We start from the raw sequence: 26,714 nt of genomic DNA on the forward strand, positions 1-26,714 counted from the left end.
CTTTTCTGTATCTTTATCAGTTTGAATCTCATTTATGATTACTATGTTTCAATTTTTCTCTCACCTTCAGGTTGCTTAATTGCTCTGCTTCATTACCCCAAAGCAATTCCAGCCATCTATCCTTCCTTGTTGGGCATTTCTTTATTTTCACAAATCTATTCCCACAAACTTCACTAACTTACCTACAAATCACACGATCAATTTCTTTCCAATTCTTTGGGGTCTACAACCTAGTTTTTTTCTCATTGAAGTGTGGAATGTCAATGTTTGAGAATATTTACCTTTTTGAGGTAGCAATTACCAGCATCACATACCCCCATGACTTTTACAGCAGAAGGCAACCATTGTCCCCATTATATCTCTGTTGGCTCTTTGCTCAAGCAATCCAAAATTAGTCCTACATTCCAGTTTTGAACTCTAACTCCAGTCATTATCTTATTTACCTATTAGGGTAACAATTTGTTTTGCCTTAATCATGCTCTGTAGCAAAACATTCCATGCTGCAAGAATCTTTGTAACTAATAAGGTCACTCTTCCTTTCACTTTCTCTAAAATATATTATAGCAAAACCATTTAGATTTTAACATTATACAGGCTGAAGCTAAGTTGCCATTAATATAAAATCATAGCCCAATAATCTAGCTGCTATCTCTAATTCCCTAACTTTTTCTATTGCGTTGTGCATTAGTAACTCGGTACCATTTATAACATCACCTCTAACTGCTTTAAGATGTAACACAGAGTACACTATTTTAGACTGCTTTTGCTGTTTCCCTCCTTATTCCAAACTCTTCAGTTAGTTCAATTAATAATTGTGAATTTGGGATACATTTTTGCTAGTCATGGGTATTAAGGATCATGGGAGCTAAGGTGGGTGGGTAGTGTTAGGATACAGATCAGCCATGATCTCTTTAAATGACATAACTGGCTCACAGGGCTAAATGGCCCACTCCTCTTCCTATGTTCTTATCATTTCCTGTAGGGTCAGCCTCTCATCCCACCCCACGTCATTAATGTCAAACAGACTTGAATACTGTGTGCAGATCTAGTCACCTCAGTTCAGAAAGAACGTAATTGCACTAGAGAGGGTACAGAGATTTGTGAGTATGTGCCAGGGCTGAAAAATTGCAGCTATGAGGAAAGATTGATAGGCTGGGGTTGTTCTCCTTGGAACAGAGGAGGCTGAGGGAAGATTTGATTGAGATGTACAAAATTGTAAGGGATCTGGATAGAGTGGATGGGAAGGGCTTATTTACTTTAGTAAAGAGGTCAGTAACTAAGGCACAAAGATTTAAAGTGATTGGTAGAAAGATTAGAGGGGAGGTGAGGAAAACAAATTTCACTCAGAGGGTTGTTGGGGTCTGGACCTCACCACCCAAAAGGGTACGACAGAACCCTCAACATTTAAAAGCTCTGAAGAATCATTCAGACTCGAAACATTAACTCGGTTTCTCTCCCTAAATGCTGTCAGACCTGCTGAGGTTTTCTGGGGCATAATTTTACATCCCGCGGATGGACATGCACCCGTGATTGGGCGTAAAATTGTGTGCAATGACGTTGGGAGTGCCCTGAGGTCATCGTGCACTCATGCGATATTTCAGTTGGCAGGTGCGTGCAAGAGTCGGCAACATGCCCACCAACAATTAAGTGGCCTATTAAGGCCATTAATGTATTAACCTGGATTTTTCATTACCCGTCCAATGTTACGGCTGGTGGGCAGGCAAATCAGCCAGGCAGCCTTTGGATTTTTGAGGAAACCTCATCCAATAGGGCAATGAGGTTTCCGATATTAATTACAATAAAATAAAAATGTTTGGGCAGAATTTTTATAATCTATATGTTTAGGTGAATAAGTCCAACGTGTGGACATTTTCTTCTGCATTTTAAAATCTTTATTTTATAGTTTTAAATTCTTCAGCTCCCTGAGGCAGCTCTCTGCCTTCAGGGAGCTTTCATTGCACGCTCCTCCACACCGAATTCAGCGCTCACCCTCCTCCTACCACCACCCTGGCAACGCTAAGCCTTCAGCACACCTTTCACATTAATTGGCTAGCCAGCCTGAAATCGCAGTCAGGTGCCGAGTGCCGATGCTGGAAAGTGCAATCAGGCTGGATGGCTCCTTTTTCAGCTGGTGCAGACACAATGGGCCGAGTGGCGTCTTCCTGTGCCGTAAACTTTACATGATTTAATGACTTTGCCCTTCCAGTCCAGCCAATCACTGGCCTTTCAAAACCAAGCCCATCCTCTGTTTCCCAGCTGCTCCCAGGCCCACTCGCCCACCACACCCGCTGACCTCAAAATTTTGGCCCAGCATTTTGTTTTTAATTCATTTGCAGCATCTGCAGTATTTTACATTTAAAAGGGGTCTGGATAACATCTCAAGTACCACCATCTGCAGGGCTATAGACCAAATGCTGGAAAGTGGGGTCAGGTTGGGTGGCTCCTTTTTCAACCGGCGCACACACAATGGAAACGTCAACTTTTCTTCGCCGATGCTGCCAGACCTGCTGAGTTTTTCCAGGTAATTCTGTTTTTGTTTTGGATTTCCAGCATCCGCAGTTTTTTATTTTTATCTTGGCCTTTCAAAACCGGGCCCACCCACCTTTCTACCAAACTGCCTTAGTGCATGACCCAGATACACGTATTAATCAACAGATCTTAAACAGCTCGCCTGATATTACCCACAGGCGGCTGCAGAAACAGACAAGTCACCATTAGTGTGTGCAACAAGGTGAGGACAGCGACATGCACGTCACTCTCGGACAGCTCGTGCAACCAACGGTGGGAAACCTTAACAAATGTGTAAACCACATGGACAAGAAACCATAAACAAACCGTGCACTACCTCCAGCCGCGATTATTGGCACTAAGGACCACATCACCGAAACAACATGGACCACTCTCCACGGCCTCGCGTCATCAGTGAGCCCCACGTGACCACCCAGCTGGGGACGGAGCAAAGCGAGCGCCACGTGATTTCCCAGGCACGGGGGCGGAGTAAAGAGAGAATCTCGTGACCTCTCGCCCCCCCCCCCCCTGTGGGGGCGGGGTAACGCGAAAACACGTAATCCAATAGGCATGGGGGCGGAGTCAAGACAAGCCTGTCCATTGAGATTGTTAATAAAGTTGGAGGATTTTAAATCCATCCGGTTTGGAGGAACAATGGCGGTTTTTGTTGGTCTGAAGGTGTCTGGCTTGTGGCGCAGGTTTACTGTAACAGCAGCCTGCTTTAGTAGAGATGAGCGGGTGAGATGCCGGTGGGACCGTGTTTTGATGAATATTTTAGTGCGTCAATTGAGAACTTTGTTCAGGGAAAGGTGTGAAGTTTGAAGAAATAGTTCATTTCACACTCGGAAAAGACAAAATGCTGGAAACGTACAGCCGATCAGGCAGATCTATCGAGAGAGAAACTGATGAGTTTTTCATCGATCTTGGAAAACATTAGAGATGTAACTGGTGTGAAGTAACTACAAGAGGCACAGACAGCCTACATTTGAAAAGCGCTTTAGACGACTTCAGGCCGTTTTTTTTTACATTTTTATGGAATTATAGAATGGTTACAACACAAGGAGGACATTCGGCCTGTCTTGTCTGGCTGGCTCTCCTGAAGGAGCAATTCACCTAGTGCCCTTGCCTATTCCTCATAGCCCTGCAAATTTTTCCTTTTAATAATCCAATTTGCTCTTGATTGAAAGCTAAACACTGTGGATGCTGGAAAACGGAAATAAAAACAAAATCTGAATAAAACCAGAAGCTCTGAAGAAGTCGTACAGAATTAAAATGTTAACTTTTTCTCTTCACAAATGCTGTTTTTCCAGCATTTTCTGGGTTTGCTCTTGATTGAACCTGCTTTCAATCTCAGTGCACTCCAGATCTTAGCCATTGGGTGTGTGGAAAAAGTTTCTCAATATTGCCATTGCTTCTTTTGTCAATTTCACTTCTAATGAGAAAACAGAAAATGTTGGAGTTACCTTAAACCTGTGCTCTGGTTCCCAATCTTCCACTAATGGGATCAGTTTCTCCCTATCCGTTCTGTCCAGACTCCTCACGAGTTCGAATACCTTTTATCAAATCTCTCAACTTTCTGTCCTCCATGGAGAACAGTCCTAACTCCACCAGTCTAGGTAACTGCAGTTCCTCATCACTGGAATCATTCTCGTGAATCTTTTCTGCACCCTTTTTGCCTTCACATCCTTCCTAAAGTATGGTGCCCAGGACTGGATGCAAAACTCCAGTTGAGGGTGAACCAATGTTTTATACAAGTTTAACAGATGAACGTACATACAAACATGTGAATTAGGAGCAGGAGTATGTCAATCAGCTCCTCAAGCCTGCTCTGCCATTCAGTCAGGTCATGGCTGATCCGATTGTGGCCTCAACTCCACGTTCTGCTTACCCCCATATGTTTCTTGCTCTTGTACTCTGTGCCTCTATTGTTAAAGCCAGGATGCCATATGCTTTATTAACTTCTCTTTCAACCTATCCTGCCACCTTCAATGATTTATGCACATATATACCAAGGTCCCTCTGTTCCTGTACCCCCTTTGGAATTGTACCCTTTATTTTACATTGTGTCTCTGCATTCTTTCCCCCCACCCCGCTTTGGAACTGTAACCTTTTTTCTATTGTGTCTCTGCATTCTTCCTACCAAAATGAATCACTTCACAATTCTTTACATTCGGTTTTATCTGCCACTTGTCTGCTTGTTCTATGTAGTTTTGAAGCCCTATACTATTCTCACAGTTCACAATACTTCAAGTTTTGTACCATATGCAGATTTTGAAATTGTGCCTTGTACACCAAGGTCTAGGCGATTAATAATGTATCTGGAAGAGCAGGGGTCCTAACACTGACCCATGGGAAATTCCACTATAAATCTTCCTCCAGCCCAGCAAACAACTATTAACCATTACTTTCTGTTTCCTGCTACTCAGCCAAATTCATATCTATTTTGCTATTGTCCCTTTTATAGCATGAGCTCTAACTTTGCTCACAATTTTGTTGTGATCAATTTATCAAATGTCTTTTGGAACTCCATGTAGCCCTCATCAACTGCATCATCTCTGTTACCTTATTTAAAAACTCAGTCAAGTTAGTTAAACACAATTTTCCCTTAACAGATCCATGCTGACTTTCCTTAATTGGCCATGCCCAAGTGACTTAATTTTGTCCTGAATTATCATTTATGGAAACTTCACAGCTACTAAGGTTAAGTTGACTGGCCTGTAGTTGCTGGGCTTACATTTATATCCTCTTTTAACAAGGGTATAATATTTGAGATCAAATATTAACTGATTGATGTATGTTTTTCAACAAATGCTTGACCTGCAGGGAGTTTCCTTATTAACGTTTTTAGCTCCTCATTTCTTCAGTTTCATAGCATCTCCAGTGTTTTGCTTTCTGTTCATATTGATAATGCTATCTTTTGCCAAGACTAAAGCTGGGCTTATGGTGGTTAGAGATAAGGACAAAGTTCTCTTTTTTTTCACCAATGATGAAAATTTATTTTTGAATAACTGACAACTTTAAGGAAATGTTAGGAATAATACAATCAGAATCATTGACGTCCATTGTAAGTCCATTTATAAGCAAATGATGTGTTATAAGAATGACTGACATCAAAAAATGAGTGATTTTTGAGTGGTTTGGATTTGTCACTGGTGAAATCATAGCATTGTTTCACAGCAGCATTTATGAATCTTCACAAAGCTTATAAAATGCCTAAGGGACAACAGTTGATCAGAATGAGTGTAGAACAGGCAGGTGGTTATCTTTGAAACTCCTGACTATGGGCCCTTTTCTTCGAAGAGCATGAGATAAAACTGCTTCTTCATAATATGAGAACAACCTCTGAGGGAAGATAAATAGGACAACAGTCTTTTTTATTCTTTCATGGGATGTGCGCGCCACTGGCAAGGCCAGCATTAGTTGCCCATCCCTAACTGCCCTTGAGAAGATGGTGGTGAGCTGCCTTCTTGAACTATTGCAGTCCATGTGATGTAGGTACACATATAGTGCTACAAGAAAGGAAATTCTTGGATTTTGACCCAGCAATAGTGAAAGAACAGCGATTATAGTTCCAAGATCCTGAGCGGACTTGACAGGATGGATGCTGAAAGAACGTTTCCCCTTGTGGGAGAGATTAGAACTAGGCAACACGGTTTTAAACTAAGGAGTCCCCTATTTTAGATGTAAGAAATTTTTTCTCTCAGGTGGCCGTGAATCTTTGGAACACTCTTTCTTAGAGAGCGGGGGAGGTAGGGTCAGCGGTAAATGGATTCTCGACTAACGAGGGAGTCAAAGATTATCGAGGGTAGGCAGAATGTGGACTTGAGGCCACGATCTGATCAACCACTTATTGAATAGCGGAGCAGGCTCAAGGGGCTGAATGGCCTACTCTTGCTTCTAATTTATATGTTCCTATGTAAGTTCGGACATGTGGTGTAAGTCAGGATAGTGTATGGCTTGGAGGGGAACAGGTATGTGTTAGTGTTCCCACGTGTCTGCTGCCCTTGTCCTCCTGCATGATAGAGGCTTGGAAGGTGGAGGCTTGGCAAGTTGCTGCAGTCTATCTTGTATTTGGTAAAAGATGCAAAACCAATATGAGAAAAAGTTTTTCAATCACTGAATGATTAAGGTTCGGAATGCACTGCCTGACTGTGGTGGAGGCATGTTCACTCAAAGCAGTCAAAAGGGAATTAGACTGTTTTCTGAAAAGGAAGAATGTGCTGGGGTACGGGGAAAAAGAACAGGTTGCTCATTCGGAGAGCCAGTGTCAATATAATGGGCCGGATGGTCTCTTGCGCTTTAATGATTCTGTGATATGGTGCACATTGCTGCCACTTTGCGTCAGTGGTGGAGAGAGTGGATGTTGAAGGTGGTGGATGGGGTGTCGATCAAGCAGGCTGCTTTGTCTTGGATGGTGTCGAGCTTCTTGAGTATTGTTGGAGGGGCACTCATCCAGGCAAGTGCAGAGTTTTCCATCACACTCCTGACTTGTGTTTTGTAGATGGTACAACACCTTTCATCATTTTGCAGATGATCAAGAATGGATTGATGGGGCAGTAATTGGGTGGATTGGATTTTCCTGCTTTTTGTTGACAGGACATACCTGCGCAATTTTCCACATTGCTGGGTAATTGCCAGTTTTGTCATAGCACTGGAACAGTTTGGCTAAAGATGTGGCTAGTTCTGGAGCACAAGTTTTCAGTACTACTACAGGGATGTTGTCAGGGCCCATAGCCTTTGCTGTCTCCAGTGCCTTCAGCCATTTCTTGATATAATGTGGTGTGAATCCAATTGGCTGAAGATAAGCATCTGTGATGCTGGGGACCAAAGGAGGAGACCGAGATGGGATCTGTCTGAAGATGGTCACAAATACTTCAGCCTTGTCTTTTGCACTGAGGTCCTGGGCTCCCCAGTTATTGAGGAAGGGGATATTTGTGGAGCCTCCTCCTCCAGTTAGTTGTTTAATTGTCCACCACCATTCAAGACAGGATGCGGCAGGACTAATGGCCTGTGTGTTCTCCTATCCCATGTATATTGCAAGAACTAAGAACAAGCATCTCTCCTTTCTCCTTCACTGTGGTTTTGGTGTACTGGTGAAATGCCTTAAATTATTTTTTTAAATTGATAATTTAAAATACTGTTGGCTTGAGATATCTGTTGATAGTATTGTATTTTTGTCTGCAGTTTTTCAATCAAGGGACAAAGGTGCTGTACCAAAGTAATGACTCTGCTCAAGTCGTGAGGTTCCCTCAAATGCAAACACTGATGCTGCCTGCTGGAACATTTAAGGGTAAAGTAGCCTTTATCACTGGTGGAGGTACTGGACTTGGGAAAGGAATGACAACTGCCCTGTCCTCTCTGGGTGCTGAATGTGTTATTGCAAGTAGGTAAGTAGATGAGGCATGCACAGTGGAGTTTTTCTTTAATTTTGTTTAAATACAATACATGCCTGACCTGGCCCGAACTACCTGACCTGACAACTGGCAAAATTCAAAATCTGGCACAGGACTTGGTCCCGAGGTTGCTGGTTTTGAGTCATCGTGCCTGCATTTGGCTTTTTGCATTAGCTGGTACCAAGGCCAGCATATTTTACTTGCTTTCGGCAAATGTTGATGTTTGAACGTTTATGAGCTGATAAGTGTGGGAAAACATTTAGAATCATAGAGACGGAACATGAGACACTGAAGTGACCTGGGCAGGTAGATAGGTGCATGATCTTTTTGTAATTGGACAACTCAAATCTATTAAATTTTTCCGAGATCATGGGCCGCAGATACCCAAACAGGTAATTGATTAGGCATAAGTAATTTTAAGATGGTTTATTAAGAAATAACAGATTAGATTTGATATATTAACTAATTAGACAGAAAAAGTATACGACCTGTAACAGCTTATGATAACAGCATTCTGCTCTCTCGTCGAACTCTTACCTCAATCTCTTGATCTTCCCCCTCCTCCCTTGGTCCATCTTCTATCTGAAGAAGGCAGCTGCCCAACGAGCACTGCCACCTCACCAGCACCTCAGCTCCCTACCACCAGTATGACGCCAATATATATACCCTATTTTGGGGGGCTGGTAGCTTACCTAGTGCCAATCATCTAGCTAACTATTCTGACCAATGGATACAAGTACTCAAAATGTCAGGGTGATTACCACCCTCCTTGTTTGTCACCCTGCTTCAGATCAGCTTTTTAGTTTACATCATGCTGGGGTTTGTATCCTGGCCCTTTCTAAACACTTGCATAGATAAGGGGGTGCACAAGACACCTTTCTACCAGCTTGTTAATGTCAACATGGCAGCCTGAACTAAGACAATTTAGAGGTCAAAGTGTTTAGAAATTTTCTTTCCAGAGAGAGAATCAATGCTGTTTAGCTAATCCCCAAAAATGCAGAAGATACCCAATTATTAAAGACCCCAATTTCTTACGAATCATAGCAAGTCAATGATGGGTTGAAATCAGCCTTCGTAGACTTTGTTATGTAGGGAAGATATAAGAAAGGATGCCCTGAGCACTTAAAGTGTAGAAGTACGCAGCCAGGGGCTCTGGACCATCCTACAGACAAACCCTCCTGGAAAGATGGGTTGCTGGAGGGGCCATGTTTGTCACATCAACAGACAACAGAATCTGGGGCACAACCATTGATGATAGTCATGTGGAGATTGCGCTTCTAACTAAGGCTTAATGACAATACTGTTATGGCTTGACACTACTGTTCAGGCATTAGCAATTGTCAAGTCTCCCTTATACTGAATAAAGTATAAATACTGTCATGAATATGGATATCGCTTTGAATCATTTTGGAACTTGAGAATGAAAGGGTTAATTGACTCCGTTCTGGTGAATCCTAAAAGAAAGACCACTTAATATTATAATTATCTGTTGTTTAAATTGAACAAGAGTGCCAATGTCAGTATGTACCTCACAAAGGTTTTTGGCTTTAGAGATGATGCTGCTTTGCTGCTATTGTTTTGGGATATAGGTAGGAATGTTTCCTTTGTTGCACCCTTTATCAGAATGTTCTAGCAGTTTTTAGCTTGCTATCTTACTACAAAAACTGCTTGTTTACAATAATGACAAGGTTACATTTATTTGTTCCATTAATGTAGAAAATATCCAAGATGTTACACAAAAATATAATAATAGATTCTAAGTCAAAGAAGATATTAGATAAGGTGATCAATAAATTAATTAAAGGAATTGAGTTATAAGGATAGTTTTAATGGAGGAGACAGAACACTAGAAAATAGAATCTAGGCAGCTGAATCCATGGTTGCCAATAATAGATATAAAAGGCAGAGTTAAAGAGACTGTATTCAGAGGAATGCATAATTCAGGGGGAGGATTGTAGACCTGGAGAAATTCACAAAGCTATCTGAAGAGAATGAGCCACTTCAGTTATCAGCTAAATTGTGGTCCGGAAGGGAAGTTGGATGATCACAAGATTCGCGAGAATGGGGAGGAAAAGATAGATCTTATGGAAGAGATAGGCTTTTGGAGGGAAGATGGGAGGAATTTGTAGAGGGATGAAGGTTCAGTTTAAGGATGGAATGGAACTGGAAGAAAGGTATAGCCTTTGGGATGAAGAAAATTATGAATTTGCATTTATTAATCTTTCATATTCTCAAGGCATCCCAAATGTTCTAACAGAAATTAATTACTTTGGAAACTAAGTCATTATTGTAGGTAAATTGAACAACCAATTTCGACAAGCCAGCTTTAACAGACAATGGGTTGAATGACTAATTGATTTATTTTGGTGATGGTCATTGAGGGATAAATGACTGTAGGACACTGGGAGAACTCCTGTGCTTCAGTTTGAATAGCTATAGATTCCAGATCATGCCCTGGGTTCTTCTACAGCCGCTTGATGAGATTTTGGTTTGATATTGCATTCGTAAGATAGCATCTCTGGCAATGCAGAACTCTCTCAGTACTGCACTAACATGTCTAGATTATGTGCTTAAAAAATAAAGTGGAGCTTCAATGAAGCAGCAGGAAAGATATCTAAATTGAAAACAAAAAAAAAGTCCATAAGCATTTTACACTTATTAGATGTGAGGGTTTAAGTTCAGAGGAAAAGATTAAAGGAAGGAGTTGGTGGTTGTGAAAGGAGTTTGGGATTATCTTTTCCTTTCAGAATGATCTGAGAAACTGAGCAATTTGGCAAAGGAGAGCAAAGCATTTGGTGTAGTCAAGCCAGATCTGACAGTGAATGGGTAAGCCAGCTATACTTAAGATTGGGATCCTTGAACCTGAGGAAGCAAAGAAGGGGTGAAACAGGCACAATCCCCGAATGAAAGAAGTGAATATTTTGCTCAGCACCAAACAAGAAAGTATGACTGAGTATTAATCGTAGACCTTTTTATTAAATGTAAGAGGCTTCGAATGAAATAAGATTCGTCTATAACTGCTTGAAATTGCTAACATTAAAAAAAAAATCTGCCTTCCAGAAAGCTGGAAGTTTTGAAGCAGACAGCCGAAGAAATCTCAATACAAACTGGAAACAAGGTACATGGTTGTAGTTTGAGTTTAAAAGTAACCTAAGCTAACAATTGAATTTAATGCGTACATATCTGTGACTGTCCTCACAAGAGTGCACATGGTTTTGTTTGTGGCAGCTTTCAAAATTCTAGCCTCTGGAGCTTGGGTAAGTACACCAAATCACTCCAATTGTTGCCTAAAATTTATGTCAATCAAGGTACATGATCGAATAGGAGAAAATTTAGTCATGCTTTTCAAGTTTGTGCCTCTAAAATCACTAGCAATTCCTTTACTTTTTAAAACATGATATAAAGCATGAGTTCTGAAGAAGGGTCATGTTGGACTCGAAACATTAACTCTGTTCCTCTCTCTACAGATGCTGCCAGACCTGCTGAGTTTTTCCAGCACTTTCTATTTTTATTTCTGATCCCTAGCATCCACGGTATTTTGCTTTTACACTGGACAAAGATCTCATTATATTCAAAAATATTGAAAAATATATAATTTTTGAGGACAATCACATGCACATTCAATAAGTTTAATTGTTCGCCAAAGGTATTTTAGCTCTACATATTACTGTGGCTACTGCTATTTTCCCAGCTTCACTTGTCATTTGAGTGCTAACATGCCATAAAATTGACTGTGTTACTGAAAATTTACTGGGTGTACAGCTAAGACTTTTAATATAAAAATCCAAAAAAAACTTAAGTGAAGTTATTGCAATTTTAAGAAGTAGACACCACTATTAGCTATAATACACTAGTTTGCTAAGTGATATTTTCACTATTAATACAAAGTATTCTTGTGTTAAAAGAAGTGCAGTATAGGAACCAATGCAGCTTACATGCTTTGTATCCCATTGTCTAGAAATCTACTTGGATTAACTTCTGCATGTGCATAACACTGTGAAATGAGCATCAGTTAGAGACTGGACATTGAATTCAGATGAGAGTCTTGATGTTTCAATATTTCACCTATTGTCTCTTCTATTTAAGCTTCAATTTCTCATCTTCATGATATTGAGTTATTTTCAGCTGATGTGTATTTTTCATTCATTCTTGGGTATGTGGGCGTCGCTGGCTAGGCCAGCATTTATTGCCCATCCCTAATTGCCCTTGTTTAGAGGACATTTAAGAGTCAACCACATTGCTGTGGGTCTGGAGTCATATGTAGGCCAGACCAGGTAAGGACCTGGTTTGTCAATGACTGTAAATTAGTCCCAGAGCTATCTTCTTTTTGGTCTTGTCCTGTGTCACGGACCTTTTGTGCATTTAAAATGTGTTTGAACTAAACTAACCAAGCACACAGTCCTGGTAATGAATGCTTGTTTTTAAAATAATGTAATAATTTCCCCCTTCACCTTGTGGGTTACGTAGAAAAATTAAAAACTCCCCAATGAATTTTAAACTGGTGGGTTTCTCAGTAAAGTTGCTCAGGGCTCACTCTGCCCACACTTACTGGAGATTCCTGCTTGTAGCAGCCGCAGATGTCCTGTGCTTGGATTTGGTCAATGTGTGTATCAAATGATGTAAGTCAATGTTGAAAATAATGATCTTGAGGTTTCTAAGTTAATTTCCTTAGTCAGATTTCCTTCCCTAAAGGACATTAGCGATCCAGGTGGGTTTTTACGACAATTGGCAATGGCTTCATGGTCATCATTAGACTTTGAATTCCAGAATTGTTTCATGGAGTTCAAATTACACCATCTGCCTTGGTGGGATTCGAACCCCAGGCCCCTAGAGCATTATCCTGGATTGCCAATCCAGTGACAATGCATTATGTCACTGCCTCCCTCCCCCAAACTAACTAATAAAGATTTCAAGCAAAAACAGAAAATGCTGAAAATAGGTCATTCAGCATCTGTAACAGATTCATATCTGGGCTGGGGCATGACATCCTCTGTTGAAATTATAAGTTACATGTATAAAGAATGGATTTATGATTTTCCTAAAAAATAATAAACAGGATAGCCACACTGTAGTCTGTCAGCATAACTTAAGAGTTCTGAATGCTGGTACTTTCCTCATTGTTGAACTGAGGTGGCATCAGAATTTTGTCTAGTGTTATGTTCTGCAATTCACCATAACAATTTTAGCACAAAGACCATTTTATGCATTATCTCATTTTCTCTGCTTCCCTTTTTGGGTACAGTCAATTTATTTCATATGTAGGACTAAGGTGTTAATGTAGTTCTCGCTAGTTTTCACAGGACATAATTTAATAAGAAATGGTTTTATCTGTATTTGGAAATCATACAAGAGTTAAGTTTGTTTCAATTCTCGTTATATCATGTGACTTGGGAGTCCACCACTTCTTCCACCCATCCATTTGCAGGAGTGAAGTTATTTTACTGGAAGTGTTATTTTACTGGAATGCCAGGACCAGCTCAGTTTCAGGTATTGCCAGTTAACCAAGATGAGGTTTTAGTTCTAACATACAGGGGGAAAGAGCCCAACACTTTATATGAAACATGGAATTGGGCTATTTGGCCAGCGAAGATCAACATTTAATTCCACACAAGCAAATTGTCCTAATTATGTTTATAGTTCAAAATAACAATTAAAATACATTTATCAGTTATGGGGAGGGGTGGGGGGGGGGAGCAGGAGGTAAAACTGGCAGTACCTTGGCATTATTGGATCAGTTGCCTGTGGATACCAGCCTTGCTTTTTTCCAGTACTTGAATGGAAAGGAAGTTAGTTGGGTTGTATAACTGCTGGCCATTCCACCAAAGTTGAAAGCATTGCCCCATGTTTGTATTGGCACTAGTGGTTTGTTTTCATGCAAACAATGATGAAACTCGTATTTTAATAAAAATTGGACCATTCCCATGTCAATTGCAAACATGTTAATTGTGATATGATAACACAAGTGAATCCTAGAACACTCCCCTAGACTGGATTTTTCATATGTAATGAATTTTTCCTAACTCTGTAGTTTTATTTTTTGTCAGCTCCATTTCTAATGCTTTCTAATTTATATATTGAACTTAACGAACATACTTAAAAGGAAAATGTAACTTTTGAGTTTTAAGATACATTGTGCTTTGCAATTTTTTTTATATTTGTTCATGGGATGGGGGCCAGCATTTATTGCCCATCCATAATTGCCCTTGAGAACTAATTGGCTTGCTCAGCTATTTCAGAGGGCATTTAAGAGGCAACCACATTGCTGTGGGTCTGGAATCACATGTAAGCCAGTTAAGAATGGAAGATTTCCTTCCCTAAAGGAAGGTTTCACAGACCATTACCCTGGGTCTCTGGATTAATAGTCTAGTGGCAATAGCACTACGCCACCGCCTCCCCTCATGTACCTTTCTATGTACCCTTTATCTAGTTTCTATATTTCCAGTGTTGATTGGCTATACAAGTATATTAGAAAATACATTGGCTGAATTTTGTAGCAATAATAATGGTGTGGCTAACAGCACTCACCACTGCAGAGTAAATCAAACAGCAACTTCAGAGTCTGCACATGTGCAGTTAAATGAGGAATTTGGGCATTTGGTGTCTGATTTGCCTTGCTCTGACACAAGCTATGCTACAATAGTACCTCCAAAGAGATTTGGCGTTGAAATCCATACAAGAATGTGAAATTGCCGTCCTTATCCACTTTTAAATATGCCTGGTGCATTCAGGTGTAGGTGAATTTTACTGGCATCGTAATTTTTGAGAACATAAGTGAAAAGGAGCAAGAGTAGGCCATACAGTCCCTGAGCTCTGCTCCATCATTTAATAGGTTCAGGGCTAGTTATTGCCAAACAACCTCTCTGGCACTAAAAATTTAATTTATTGTTGGAGTTTTTAAAATAAAAAATTAAGATGCTTTAAAACCTTCTTTGTCTTTTTTTATATTCTCTACTTGAACCCATCTTTCTTTCCCTCTCTTTGTTTCATAGTCTGAATGTTATATTACAATAAATTAAATAGTCTCCTTTATACTTCCTGATTTAGACTGCATTCAGTCTGATTAGTTGAAGAGACAAGCTGTTGCTTGCTCCAGCATCAGATATCTGCTGACAGTAAATTGCTACTCAAAAGCTTGTGAAAAGTCGGGGTAGCTATAATCATAGAGAATAGCAAGCATAGTTCATTTGATGCTGCCTGCAAAATCCAAGCCATTAATCCTATCATGGCCCACTGTAACGGAAAGATTTAGGAGGTATAATTCCTGTCTTTGCTAACCTTAGATAAAATGGGGTAGAGGGAAAAGTAGTGAACACCATATTTGTACTGGCCTACCGTCTTAGTTTTGTAGGAGAAATTTAAGTTGTTCTGCTTTCCTTCTAGGTTCATGCAATTCAGTGCGATGTGAGAGATCCAAATTCTGTGAAGTCTACTGTGGAGCAGATGTCTAAAGTGACAGGACTTCCTGATGTGAGTATAGCCATTAAATATTTCAAGGCCTCAAAAGTCCTCTGAGTGCAATCCTGGCAGTTACCCTGCGATTGTGACCCAGCAATTAAACTGGGATTGGAACCCACAAGTGCCTTCATGGCTGACCTTGTTGGAATATGCAGGGGTCAGTGGGAGGGCACTAATTTCCATATGATTAATTGTTGTTTTCAGACACCACCAGATCTATTCTGCAAGAATTTCCATCTTAGCTCCATCTTAGGTGAAGCAAAGTGTCCAAGTATTCCTTCATCTTAGGGAAAAAAAAAGTTGGCAGCTTTGCAAGAGGTTCACTACTAGTGGTTTTTGGGAAAAAAAACATTCTTCATCTTCAGGTTTGAGGCTGCATCACTGACCTGGATGCCACTTGTGCCTGAAAGCTGGAATCTCTCACATGACTTGGTGAACCAACCTCCAAACTACACCAGGTACCATTTAAATGAGGATTTTAAAAATCTACAGTGTAGGGAGTCTTCATTCTCACCTTTGCAAAGACTGCATCAGTGGGTTGAATAGATACTCCGCATCCAAGCAAGGCTATTAGAAAGTTTTGTTTCAAGCTTGGACCTGGAGTATCCAAGAGTGTATCAGAATGGCTAAATAAATTTGACTTCATCAGTATTTATTGCAAAACATTTACATGTGAATATAGTATGTATGCAACTGAAATGCTCTTGCAGACAGACAGCACAGACACAATGGGCTGAATGGTCTCCTTCAGTGTTCTTACCATTCTATGATTCAATGAAATTTAAAGCTAGTTTAAGCAACACCTAAGGCAAGCATTTTTAATGTGTAGTGATATTTCCATTCATATCAATATAAAACATCATGGTTAAGATCGATCTTTAGGTCAAGAGGTTTCAACTGTGATATTTTAAGGTCAAGTTCCCTGTGTCATTTCCTGTACTATAATAGGATCAGTCAGTTGACTGTTGAATTGGGTTTTCATTTGCTGCTGTTTTGAAACCTCAATGTCCTAGGCATTTATCAGTTTCAATCAACGACCTTAATGATGTGAAATGCACTTGTTTAAAGACAGATGAATTGAAATATTGTCACTTGAAGCTCCAATAATCAGTTTTACTGTTGGACCTAGAAATTCCACTCACCTCTGTTCATATAGAAACTTGACATTTAGTGACAGCAACATGAATTTTGCTGTCCAGGTTACCCTAGCAGCATTTTACTAATATGCTGCCAAATCCTTGTGGGGATGGTTTGTTGAAGTTTCACCAATACTCTTCTCAGCAGCTCTAGACCCCTCTGATACAGGAAAAAGGTACCAGTAAGTTACTTGCCCATTAGTTGATACTTGCCACTATTTTGCTTTTGAGTGAAAAGGATCTTTGGCTTTGAGGTATGTACAGTGAGGATGGGTGAAACCGATTATTTCTTGAGGTATCTTTGACTTAATCTGTTGTATGTAATGCATGCATGCGGAAATGTTTTGAGATGGAATTTTCAATCTTTCAATTGATTTCTGATTTGGCTAAACTTACCTTGGCATTGGTGCCCTGACATCAGATTCTGTCTTTCATACCATCTTTTTTGATGCATGAGATGGCACTGACCTGATCAAAAAGTTGTTACTCGGATTTTCAATCACAGGATTGAAATTCTGAAACTCCATTCTCTCAGTGCAACAAACAACCAATTTATGCCAAGGTAGTTCTGAGTACAAGTTGACATGTAAATCCCCGTAGCAGAGAAGATAGATACATTATATAGTATGCTAAATGCTGCAGAAAAACATGAAATTGGAAAACAAACAGCAAATCAAGCCAGTTCAACTATTAGGCATTCCATTTATGTATTTGTTTTTGGTAACACCCTTTGTGCATGACTGCAGATTAATAAGCTGTAGCAGAAATTCAACTTTCTATTGTTTGAGTGCATCAGGTCAGTGCTATTTCTCTTTTTTTTTTCTTTCAACATCTGCAAGTTGTTGGCTGCCCCCTTTGGAAGGAGTGTCATTATCTTCTTTGTGTAAAATAAAAACCTTGATCACTTTAAAATAATTTATAAAAACACTCAATTTTGGACAATTAACAATTTTACAAAGTATTTTGAAAGCCCAAGAAAGCATAGGATATATATATTTTGCACAGATGGATGTATTTTACTTCTGGAGCCATTGGTACTGATCAAGATCCTTTATACTGTATGAATAATTCAGTTAGTGGATTGACATCTGTTCCACATGTATTTTACCTGAATGATTTTTTTAAAAGTTTGAAACCTGTGTAAAATGCTTTCATGGAATAAGTAAGTATATTACCAAATTAAGGCTCTCAATGTTATTCATTTAATCCAGGCTTATAACTCAATAAATACCCATAGACCTCCCCAATTTTCATTGCTAAGTAGTGCCACAGGTGCATTTAAATTATGAAGATAAAGTGACCTTGCAGTGTGCCCGATTCACGTTAAAGCTACCAGTTGTAGTTGGTCTGTTTACAACATAATTTAAAAAGTCAATGACTGAGAAAGGGAAGAGAAAATATTACTTCTAATTAGACTGTTTAAAAAAAGGTCACCAATGTTAAATCAATTGGGAGTACTAACAAAAATTGTACATCAGCCCTCTCCGCACCGCAGTTGTCCAAAAGGTTTTCCAGCTGCTAGTGCCAATTGCCTGTAGCGCCTCCAGCATGTCATATGCTAGGTGATAAGAGTGCCCTCCTATTATTTAAAGAAATTCTTCTTAACAATATTCATGAAGGTTAGCTCCGTGAACCAGCCACATGGAATACCCACAAAGCAGTGCACCTGGCACACTGTCTTTACTAAATTCAGATGGAGTTTTTATTTACTTGTCCCCTGAAACACCCATAGCAATTGAGTACTAAGTCACATTGTACAGCTTCAACTTAATTTAAATAGAAACTGAAGGCATAGTGAGCCTTCAGCATGCTCTTGGTACTCAAAGCACCAGCTTGGATGCTGTAGTGAATGGTTGCTATGACAGTTTTTTACCCAATTATAAAAGCTTGGCACTCGAATCGCTGCTGCATTTTGATGTTGTAGGCCACATTGAGCCAATAGTTTTACAGTGTTTTTAATGCAATTTTCTTTCCTTGCACACTAGGTTATAATAAACAATGCTGCTGGAAACTTCATCTCGCCCTCAGAACGACTTTCAGCTAATGCTTTTAAAACAATTACAGATATTGTTCTTAATGGTACTGCATATGTAACTCTAGAAATTGGAAAAGAATTAATTAAAGCAAAAAAAGGTGAGGAACAGATTTTGGTGTTTAAAAACTTTATATAAAATCTTGAGTATCTCGTGTACTCCAAGAGAGCAGATTGATTTTGACCAATAGATTACATTGATATAATTTTGATTCTAGTAGTACCCTTGCTTCTAATTGAGAAGGCTGTGGATTCAACTCCCACTTCAGAATTCAAGCCCAGAGTCTAGACTGACACTTCTGTGTTACATTATTGGACTAGTTTGTAAACTGAGATTCTGCCTGCAAGTTCGAGTGCATGTAAAATATCCCACAGCATTTTCAGCTTGCACATTTTGTTTTACTTTTAAAAGTGTTTATTGAGGCAAAGAATGTCAATGCTGGAGATGGAATACTTCACTTTTATCAACCATCAGCACTTCCTGGACAGGTATAACAGACCCAGTAGCAAAGTAAAATGTTTTGTTGTATAATTTTGAGTGTGCAAAATACAGAACATGAATATTTTCTTCTAGTCTTTTAGATCCTGCTCATGAAAAGTTTTCATGCAGAATTTACAGATCATAAATGCACGATTCATACTGTAAATGGATGGAGATTGTATACACTGCAGTAGTTTCTGTAAGAAATTAACAGTTATAAGCACAAAAAAATCACTAAGTTTTGTTAGGTTTTGTTTATTACTTAGTACCTGTATATTTGTTTTCTAGAATGTTTAATTACTTCCTGAGTTCCAAAACGTAATGTCTTTTAGGTGCATCTTTCCTATCTATTACTACTATCTATGCTGAGACTGGATCAGGATTTGTGATGCCTAGTGCCTCTGCAAAAGCAGGAGTGGAAGCCATGAGCAAGTGAGTAATAACATACAGCTTTTACTAAAGAATAACGGTGAATCTATCAGTGTTCATCGTTATTATGGATTAAATTGGACAGTAACTTTTGGCATGTGCACATGTGCAGTAAAATGCAGAAAGCCAGAGGTTGCTGTCTGAGTTGTCCTTGCCCTGCCACAAGCTTTACTATACCAGCACCTTACCGATAGACTCAACATTGAAATGTGTGTCAGGGTGCAAATTTACGGTACTTGGCCACTAGGTTCCCACTAAATGTCCCAGGAATGGTTAGTGTTTGTCCATTCAGATGGAAGTGATTTTTTTAACGACATGATACATCTTAGTTACTGCCAAACAATCATTCTGCCACTGAAAATTAACTTTTATAAGTGTGAGCCTCATTCCTTCAGTTTTTAATTATTGGAGATTTCTTAAAAGTTGAAATAAAACACTTTGCTTTTATTATTTCTTTCTGTCTCTTTTATCTCTCTATCTTTCACTTTCTTCATATTATTTGCATTTATTTAATTATTCTAACTTACTCCCTGGTTTAGACTCCACGTGGCTCAGTGAGGACTCTTCAGTCTGGTTGGTTGAAGAGCCACTTTGTTGCTTGCCTTGTTTACATGGATCCTAGATCCCCTCTGTATAAGATGCCATGCTGTTTCAGATGCCTGATGATTATAGATTGCTGCTCAAAGCCCTACAAAAAGACTCTGGACGGCTTTAAGCATAATGAATGGTGAGCACTGTTGGTTGCTGCTGATCACAAATCCATGCCTTGATGTTAAATGGCCTGGGAACTTGCTGAAACATCATAAACTGAAAGTTAGTGAAATTTATACTAATTTTGTATTTGCGCTCATCCAAAACTCTGTGCCTGTTTCCTAATTGGCAAGTCCCAGTTATGCATTGCTCATGTGCTTCTTGTCTATATTGGCTCCAGTCCACCAATTCCTTAATTTTGAGTTTCTCATCTTTGTGTTCAAATCCCTTCATGGGTTCCCTATCTCAGTAACCTTCATCATCCCTATAATCCTCCAAGATCTCTATGTTCCCCAAATTTTGGTCTGCTGCGCATCCTTGCTGCCTTTTGCCCCACCATTGGCAGTTGTGCCATCAACTGCCTTGGCCCTAAGCTTTGCAGTTTCCTCCCTAAATCCCTCCAAACCTCCACTTTTTCTGCTTTAAGAACCTGCATAAAACCTCTGACAACTTTAGTAATAACTCCTTTGGCTCAATGTCAGTTTTTGCCCAATCTTTGGCTCTGTGTAGTGCCTTGAGAAATTTTATTATGTTAATGGCACCACAGAATATAAAAGCAGGATTGTTGTTGAATCCATTGCCGTCTCTTTATATTTGTACATATAGAATAGGTCAGTTTAAAAATATGAGCCTATGTCCTCATCTCCACATAGCCTGCAGTCCTGTCATTCTTGTTATTTCACACCTTAATTTACTCAAAATGCCTCAATATGTTGACATCAGATTTCTCATTCCTCCCTCCAGTCATCTTCATGGCCTTTTAGTGAACCCCTTCAGTCTTATGCCCAAACATGCAGCTTTCATTCCCCCTACTACTGAACCATCTTTATATAATTTCAATGCTCTATTCGATCTCGGACTGTGCTTTCAACCCATACCTTATCCACCACAAAGAATGCCTACTTTCACCTACATAACATCACCCGACTCCATCCCTGCCTAAGCTTATCTGCTGCTGAAACTTTTATTCATGCCTTTGTCACCTCGAGACTCTTCATAAACTTCAGCTCATTCAAGCTCTGATGCGTTTATCCTCTCCAGTACCAAGTGTTATTACCAAGCAGTTGGTAAAACTGAGTTATTTAAAAATCCCAGAGGGAAACTTTAAACAACTGTCATAACCTATAATTTTAAGTGTTATGTTTGAGATGCGTCTCTAAATTCAGGAATCAGACTTTGAGTTATTCCTTTGACAAAGGCACTGTATAAATGTAAGTTGCCATTGTTGTTCCTATCCTCCTCCACCTCTTCTCACTATGTTAGATGTTTATTAATTAAGTGTTTAAATGTGTTCAGATGGTGAGCGGTGACTGGGGCTTCATTACATATAGGAGCAGACTGTGGCTGTTGGTTTGGAGCCAACTTGGCAATTGGTATCCCTGTAAATAATTCTTATAAGTGTGTAAAAATTTATCTCCAGTTCTATCCATTACTGACTGGTTATCTGGATTAGAGCACTTTGTTCCCACTCCCATTACCGTGCATTCATTCAGCCAATACACTTATAACACATGGAACTCATAGCCTGCTTATTCCAAAACACTTTGCATCTTACTAGAAATGCATGGTGTTGTAAATTTCAATATGTGTCCCCTCTGTTTGAAACCTTTATCATAATTTGCCTGAATCAGCTTCACTAATGCTGTACATGCTCTTGAAATCTTGTTCATCACAGGTGATATATTCCGTGTTTTTGGTTCAATGGAGAATGAGTACTAAAGCTAATTTGTTATATGGAGTTTGATGTACATTTAATATGTGAGGTTTTGCTGCCAGAAACAAATAGCCGCAGGTAATATAATGGAATCCCAGCACATTTTAACAGTGCATTTCACATTACGTAGATTTGATGTCTGAGTCTTAAGAGCAAAATCAGATAGTACTGTTTTGAGTTTTTTAAATAAAATAAAAGGAATATGTTGCTCTACATTTTCTAAAGCTAGTACTCATTTATTTACATTTTTTTTAACAATTAATCTACCCGAAATCATTTACTAAGTTTGCACAGCATCTTCATCCTTTATGTAGTCACATTTTTATTACATAGCTTTCAGTGCAACTTAAGAATTTAATTTATGTGAACCTATCCTATCATTTGTTTTAAGGTACCACTGTACTGCTTACAGTTAAAACATTCCTGCATTGAATTATAACATTTTCTGAATATATTCCAGCTTCTTGGTTATCGATCAATATGAAAAATGACTCCTGCAAAATATTTTGAAAGTAATTGTGCCAGTGATAACTACAACATTTTTTTTCAGGAGTCCTGAGTAGGTTTTGTGGTATTCATAGTTTTTGACAGACAACTTAAAACCCAGCAAATGAATCTTTTTGAACTCAAAGACAAATTTAGTTGTTTGATGTTTGGCATTTTGTTGAGGTATTCTATTCCTGTGGCTACGATGTATTATTAAAAATAAATCTGCAGTCCACGCTTGCTTTCAACTTGTCTTCAATGCAGCTAAAAATCTGTTGCCTTTGAGATTTTAGTATTTTGTTCATTGAAAAGGTAGATGAAAAGAATATATCTTGGACTCTCGGAATAGTTAAAAAGTTATTGATCATCAACTTTTCTCACAGAAAGAATTTCATTTATTAGAGTGCAATGACATTTTAAGCCAACCCAGCAGCAAGCATCATAATTTTCTTCAGTTGCAAGAGGGAGTGCATTTATTGTTTTGGAAATAATGATGTCTTTGGAGATTGCTACGCATAATAAACATGCTGTAAATCTGGAATTTTTATTTCCTATTTTATTGGTCTCAAGTTGCTGTTGTTAATCCAAAGGTAGTTTTTATTGTGTGACCAATGCTGAAATGTTGCAGTTTTTAAAAACAATTTGGGTTAATATTACAGATCACTTGCTGCTGAGTGGGGTCGATATGGCATGAGGTTCAATGTGATTCAGCCAGGACCTATTAAAACAAAGGTATTGGTAATTGTGCTTAGAACAAGCTCTCTAACTTTTTTGTCTATAAAATAGCCATTTTTTTCTCTGTTAAAGTATTTTCTTTCTTAATTAGTTTCTCATGTATATCCAGATTTCAAAATACTTTATGCAAATTGATTTTAATATTAGTCTAATTTTAGAAAAGAATCATTGTTCATGGCCTAGAAAGAGGCCACTAGACCCATTGTGCCTGCGCCAGCTGATAAACAATCCACCCAGCCTAATCCCATCTTCCAGCATTTGATCCGTAGCCCTGCAGGTTACGGCACTTCAGGTGCCTATCCAGACACCTTTTAAATGATTTGAGGGTTTCAACCTCTACTACCCTTTTCAGGCAGTGAGTTCCAAACCTCTGGGTGAAAAGGTTTTTCCTCATCTCCTCACTAATTTTTCTACCAATCACTTTAAATCTATGCCCCCTAGTCGTTGACCTCTCTATTAAAGTAAATAAGTCCTTCCCATCCATCCTATTCAGGCCTCTCACAATTTGTACATCTCAATCAAATCTCCCATCAGCCTCCTCTGTTCCAGGGGGAATAATCCCAGCCTCTCCAATCTTTCCTCATAGCTGCAGTTTTCCATTCCTGGCAACATCCTTGTAAATCTCCTCTGAACCCTCACTTGTGCAATTACATCCTTTCTGTAATGAGGTGACCAGAACTGCTCTTATATTCTATGCCTTAGCTAATAAATGAAAGGATTCCATATGCTTCCTCAACCACCTTATCAACCTGTCCTGCTATCTTCCAGGATCTGTGGCCATTCACTCCAAGGTCCCTCACTTCCTCTACACCTTTCATTGTTATTATCCCTTTTCCATTTTGTATTCACTTTCATTGTCAGCAGGTAAAGGTTAAAATGAGTCTAACATTATGGTATCAGCAGTTAGCAATGATGCAAGAGCATCCTAAATATGTTAATTAGTTGTTGAGAACCAGGATATTTAACTCGTTTGATTACTAGTTTTTCTAGAATTTTGAGAAATATGATGAAGAAGAGCTTGCAAAATTGAATATGGAATTATAACATATTACAGCACAAAGGGAGCCCATTTGACACATTGAAACTGCATGCACCAGCCCCTTTGAAGAGCAGTCCAATTAGCCCCGCTCTTTGTCCTACCTCTCCTTCAAAGTGTGTCACCTGTGACTCAGTTGGTAGCACTCTCGCCTCTGAGTCAGAGGGTATGGCTTCAAGCACCACTCCAAGACTGCAGCACAAAAATCACCGCTGAGAGGCCAGTGGAGTGCTGAGGGAATGCTGCACTGACAGAGGTGCTATTTTTTATGGGGGTGAGAAGGAGCGATGTTAGGTTCATAAAAACGGCGAGAGAGAGCACAAGGGTTTGAGGCCATCAAAGCAGCGAGAGTTCAGGACCAACTGGTATTACACAGTTTATGGGTTGAGAGCCGCATTCAGAACCAAAAATCGTGGTTGGACATCACAGAAAATTTATAAGCTGGTTGGCTGATGGGTATTTCTGCTTAGGGACTGAGTGTAAACTATTGGCAGATTAAAAATGATCAAAAAAAAATGGGCCTTAACTTCTGAGCTCCATAGCGTCGGATTGGGGAGGCAGCCCAAAGCTGTCCTGGGGAATTCCCTTCAGAAGTTCACAGGTAATGTTTACACAGCAAATTTCCCCTCAGAAATTGCTCTGTACTGGGAACCACCTGAAAATGCGATTTAAATTGCAAACTTTAGACAGTTTCAACTGGGTTACACCAATAGATATCCAGAAGGTTAGAAAAATTAAAACCACTTCTAACTTCTGAGTAACTATTGTACAGACCCAGACCATCCCCCACATGACTCCCACCGCCACCCCCCCCCCCAACACCACCCCCCCCCCCCCCCCAACACCTCTGACCCCTCCCAGGGGTCTATCCGCAACTCCCCCTCCCATGAGTCACCCCCACCTCTGACTATCCCACCCCCCTTTCCACGGGATTGCCGCCCCCTCCACCCACGTGGGACATCTCCCCGGCAGGCCTGGCACCTGCTTCCCCCACCCCCCATTTGACCTGACCCAAGGCCCAAACCCCTCCCCCCAACACCCAATCCCTGATCACCTCTCTCTGATTCCCTCCGCACCCCCCCCCCCCCCCCCCCCCCCCCCGCATTCCTGCATTTCCGACACCTGACCCTACTTGACCCCCAACCCTTGGTCCTTGAGGGGACGCTGCACTGCCTGTATCTCACCTGGCCTGAGTCGGAAGGTCAGGTGAGATAAGATTGAAAAAAATTGACCTAAGTAATTGGGCATGGAGTGGCAATCTGCGTCAATCTGATGCAGATTGCCACTCCAAGGAACTTCAGGCCCATTAAGTATTAATAATAAGTAACAAACCAGTAGCTGACAAATCTTTTATTTTTAAGTAAGTTTTATTGCTAGTAGTAAGGTGTGTTAAGTGTTAGTAGGACTTATCCGTATTAGTAAGTTTTATTAACAGTAGTTGACAGTAACCATTAATAGCAAAATTTATTAACAGCCTTATGTTTTATTGATATTGGTAAAGCTTATTAGTATTGGTAAGGTTTATTAGCAGTAGCAAGGCTAAGTAATAAATAGAAAAATGGCAGAGCTGCTGCAACCCCTAGAATGCAAATCCTGTGCTATGTGGAAACTTAAGGAGGCTTCCCGTGTCCTAGACAACCATTTGTGAAGGAATTGTCGTCAGTTGCAGCAGCTTGAGCTCCAAGTTTCAGAACTTGAGCATCAGCTGGCGTCGCTGCAGTGCATCCATGAGGTTGAGAGCTTTGTGGTAACACAGTTATGGATGTGGTAACCCTGCAGCTTAAGAATATGCAGGGAGAGAGGGAATGGGTGACCACAAGGCAGTCAAAAAGGAACAGGTAGGGAGTGCAGGAGTCCCCTGAGTGCATCACAGTCTCTAACTAGTATTCAGTTCTGTATACTGATGAGAGTGATGGTTCATTTGGGGGGTGCAGCCAGAGCCAACTCCCTGGCACCAGTGGCGGCTCAGCTGTTTTGTGGAGGTGGGTGTTGGGGGGGAATGGGTTGTGGTGGGTACAAGGAAGACTGGAAGAGAAATAGTGATAGGTGATTCTTTAGTTAAGGGGCTTCTGCAACCACAGACGTAAATCCAGGATGATGAGTTGCCTCCCTGGATCGGGGGTCAAGGATATCAGTGAGTGGCTTCAGAGCACTCTGATGGGGGAGGGTGACCTGCCAGCAATAATGGTCCACATTGGTACGAGCAACATTGGCGGAAAGAGGAATGTTGTCCTACAGACAGAATTTAGGGTGATAAGTAGGAAATTAGAAAGCAAGACAATGAAAGTAGTAATCTCCAAATTACTCCCACGGCCCCACGCAATTTCTTCAAATTTGTTTTGTTCTCAAATCAACCGCCAGGGATGTTTGTGAGACCTCTGCTCTTACCCTAGCTGTCTCTTTGCATCTTGTTATGTGACCTAATTCAGAAGTGGCTCATATCTATTAGTCACCTGTTAGATGCACCTGAAGTTTATGAGTCAGTAGTTTAAATGGCCCTTAACAAGAAGTCAGAAAATGAGCACTGAGGCATGAGTTTGGTAAGCTAACAAATCCACT

The 26,714-nt window shown here is 39.9% G+C and overlaps 2 protein-coding genes across 9 annotated transcripts in view; one reads left to right on the forward strand and one right to left on the reverse strand.

Annotated features, from left to right (window-relative positions):
* The window catches only part of nbn (nibrin), a 66,782-nt gene extending 63,804 nt beyond the window's left edge, over positions 1-2,978 (reverse strand). For 4 of the 5 annotated variants that reach the window (XM_041189434.1, XM_041189435.1, XM_041189431.1 and 1 more), the window contains exon 1: positions 2,846-2,978. In XM_041189434.1, the coding sequence (XP_041045368.1) occupies positions 2,846-2,879 (34 nt within the window). In that variant the 5' untranslated portion in view covers positions 2,880-2,978. The remainder of the gene's footprint in view (positions 1-2,845) is intronic. The other variant, XM_041189432.1, reaches the window with a different exon arrangement.
* A 107-nt stretch (positions 2,979-3,085) lies between these two features.
* Positions 3,086-26,714, forward strand: part of decr1 (2,4-dienoyl CoA reductase 1, mitochondrial) — a 31,764-nt gene continuing 8,135 nt past the window's right edge. The window contains exons 1-7 of one of the 4 annotated variants that reach the window (XM_041189437.1): positions 3,086-3,246; positions 7,693-7,895; positions 10,962-11,019; positions 15,282-15,368; positions 18,478-18,625; positions 19,338-19,437; positions 23,044-23,116. In XM_041189437.1, the coding sequence (XP_041045371.1) occupies positions 3,163-3,246; positions 7,693-7,895; positions 10,962-11,019; positions 15,282-15,368; positions 18,478-18,625; positions 19,338-19,437; positions 23,044-23,116 (753 nt within the window). In that variant the 5' untranslated portion in view covers positions 3,086-3,162. Of the gene's footprint in view, positions 3,247-3,806; positions 4,125-5,633; positions 6,000-6,019; positions 6,965-7,692; positions 7,896-10,961; positions 11,020-15,281; positions 15,369-18,477; positions 18,626-19,337; positions 19,438-23,043; positions 23,117-26,714 lie in introns of those variants that run through there. The other 3 variants (XM_041189441.1, XM_041189439.1, XM_041189438.1) reach the window with 3 other exon arrangements.

The sequence above is a fragment of the Carcharodon carcharias genome, chromosome 6 (genome assembly GCF_017639515.1).
Source record: "Carcharodon carcharias isolate sCarCar2 chromosome 6, sCarCar2.pri, whole genome shotgun sequence".
Lineage (NCBI taxonomy): Eukaryota > Metazoa > Chordata > Chondrichthyes > Lamniformes > Lamnidae > Carcharodon > Carcharodon carcharias.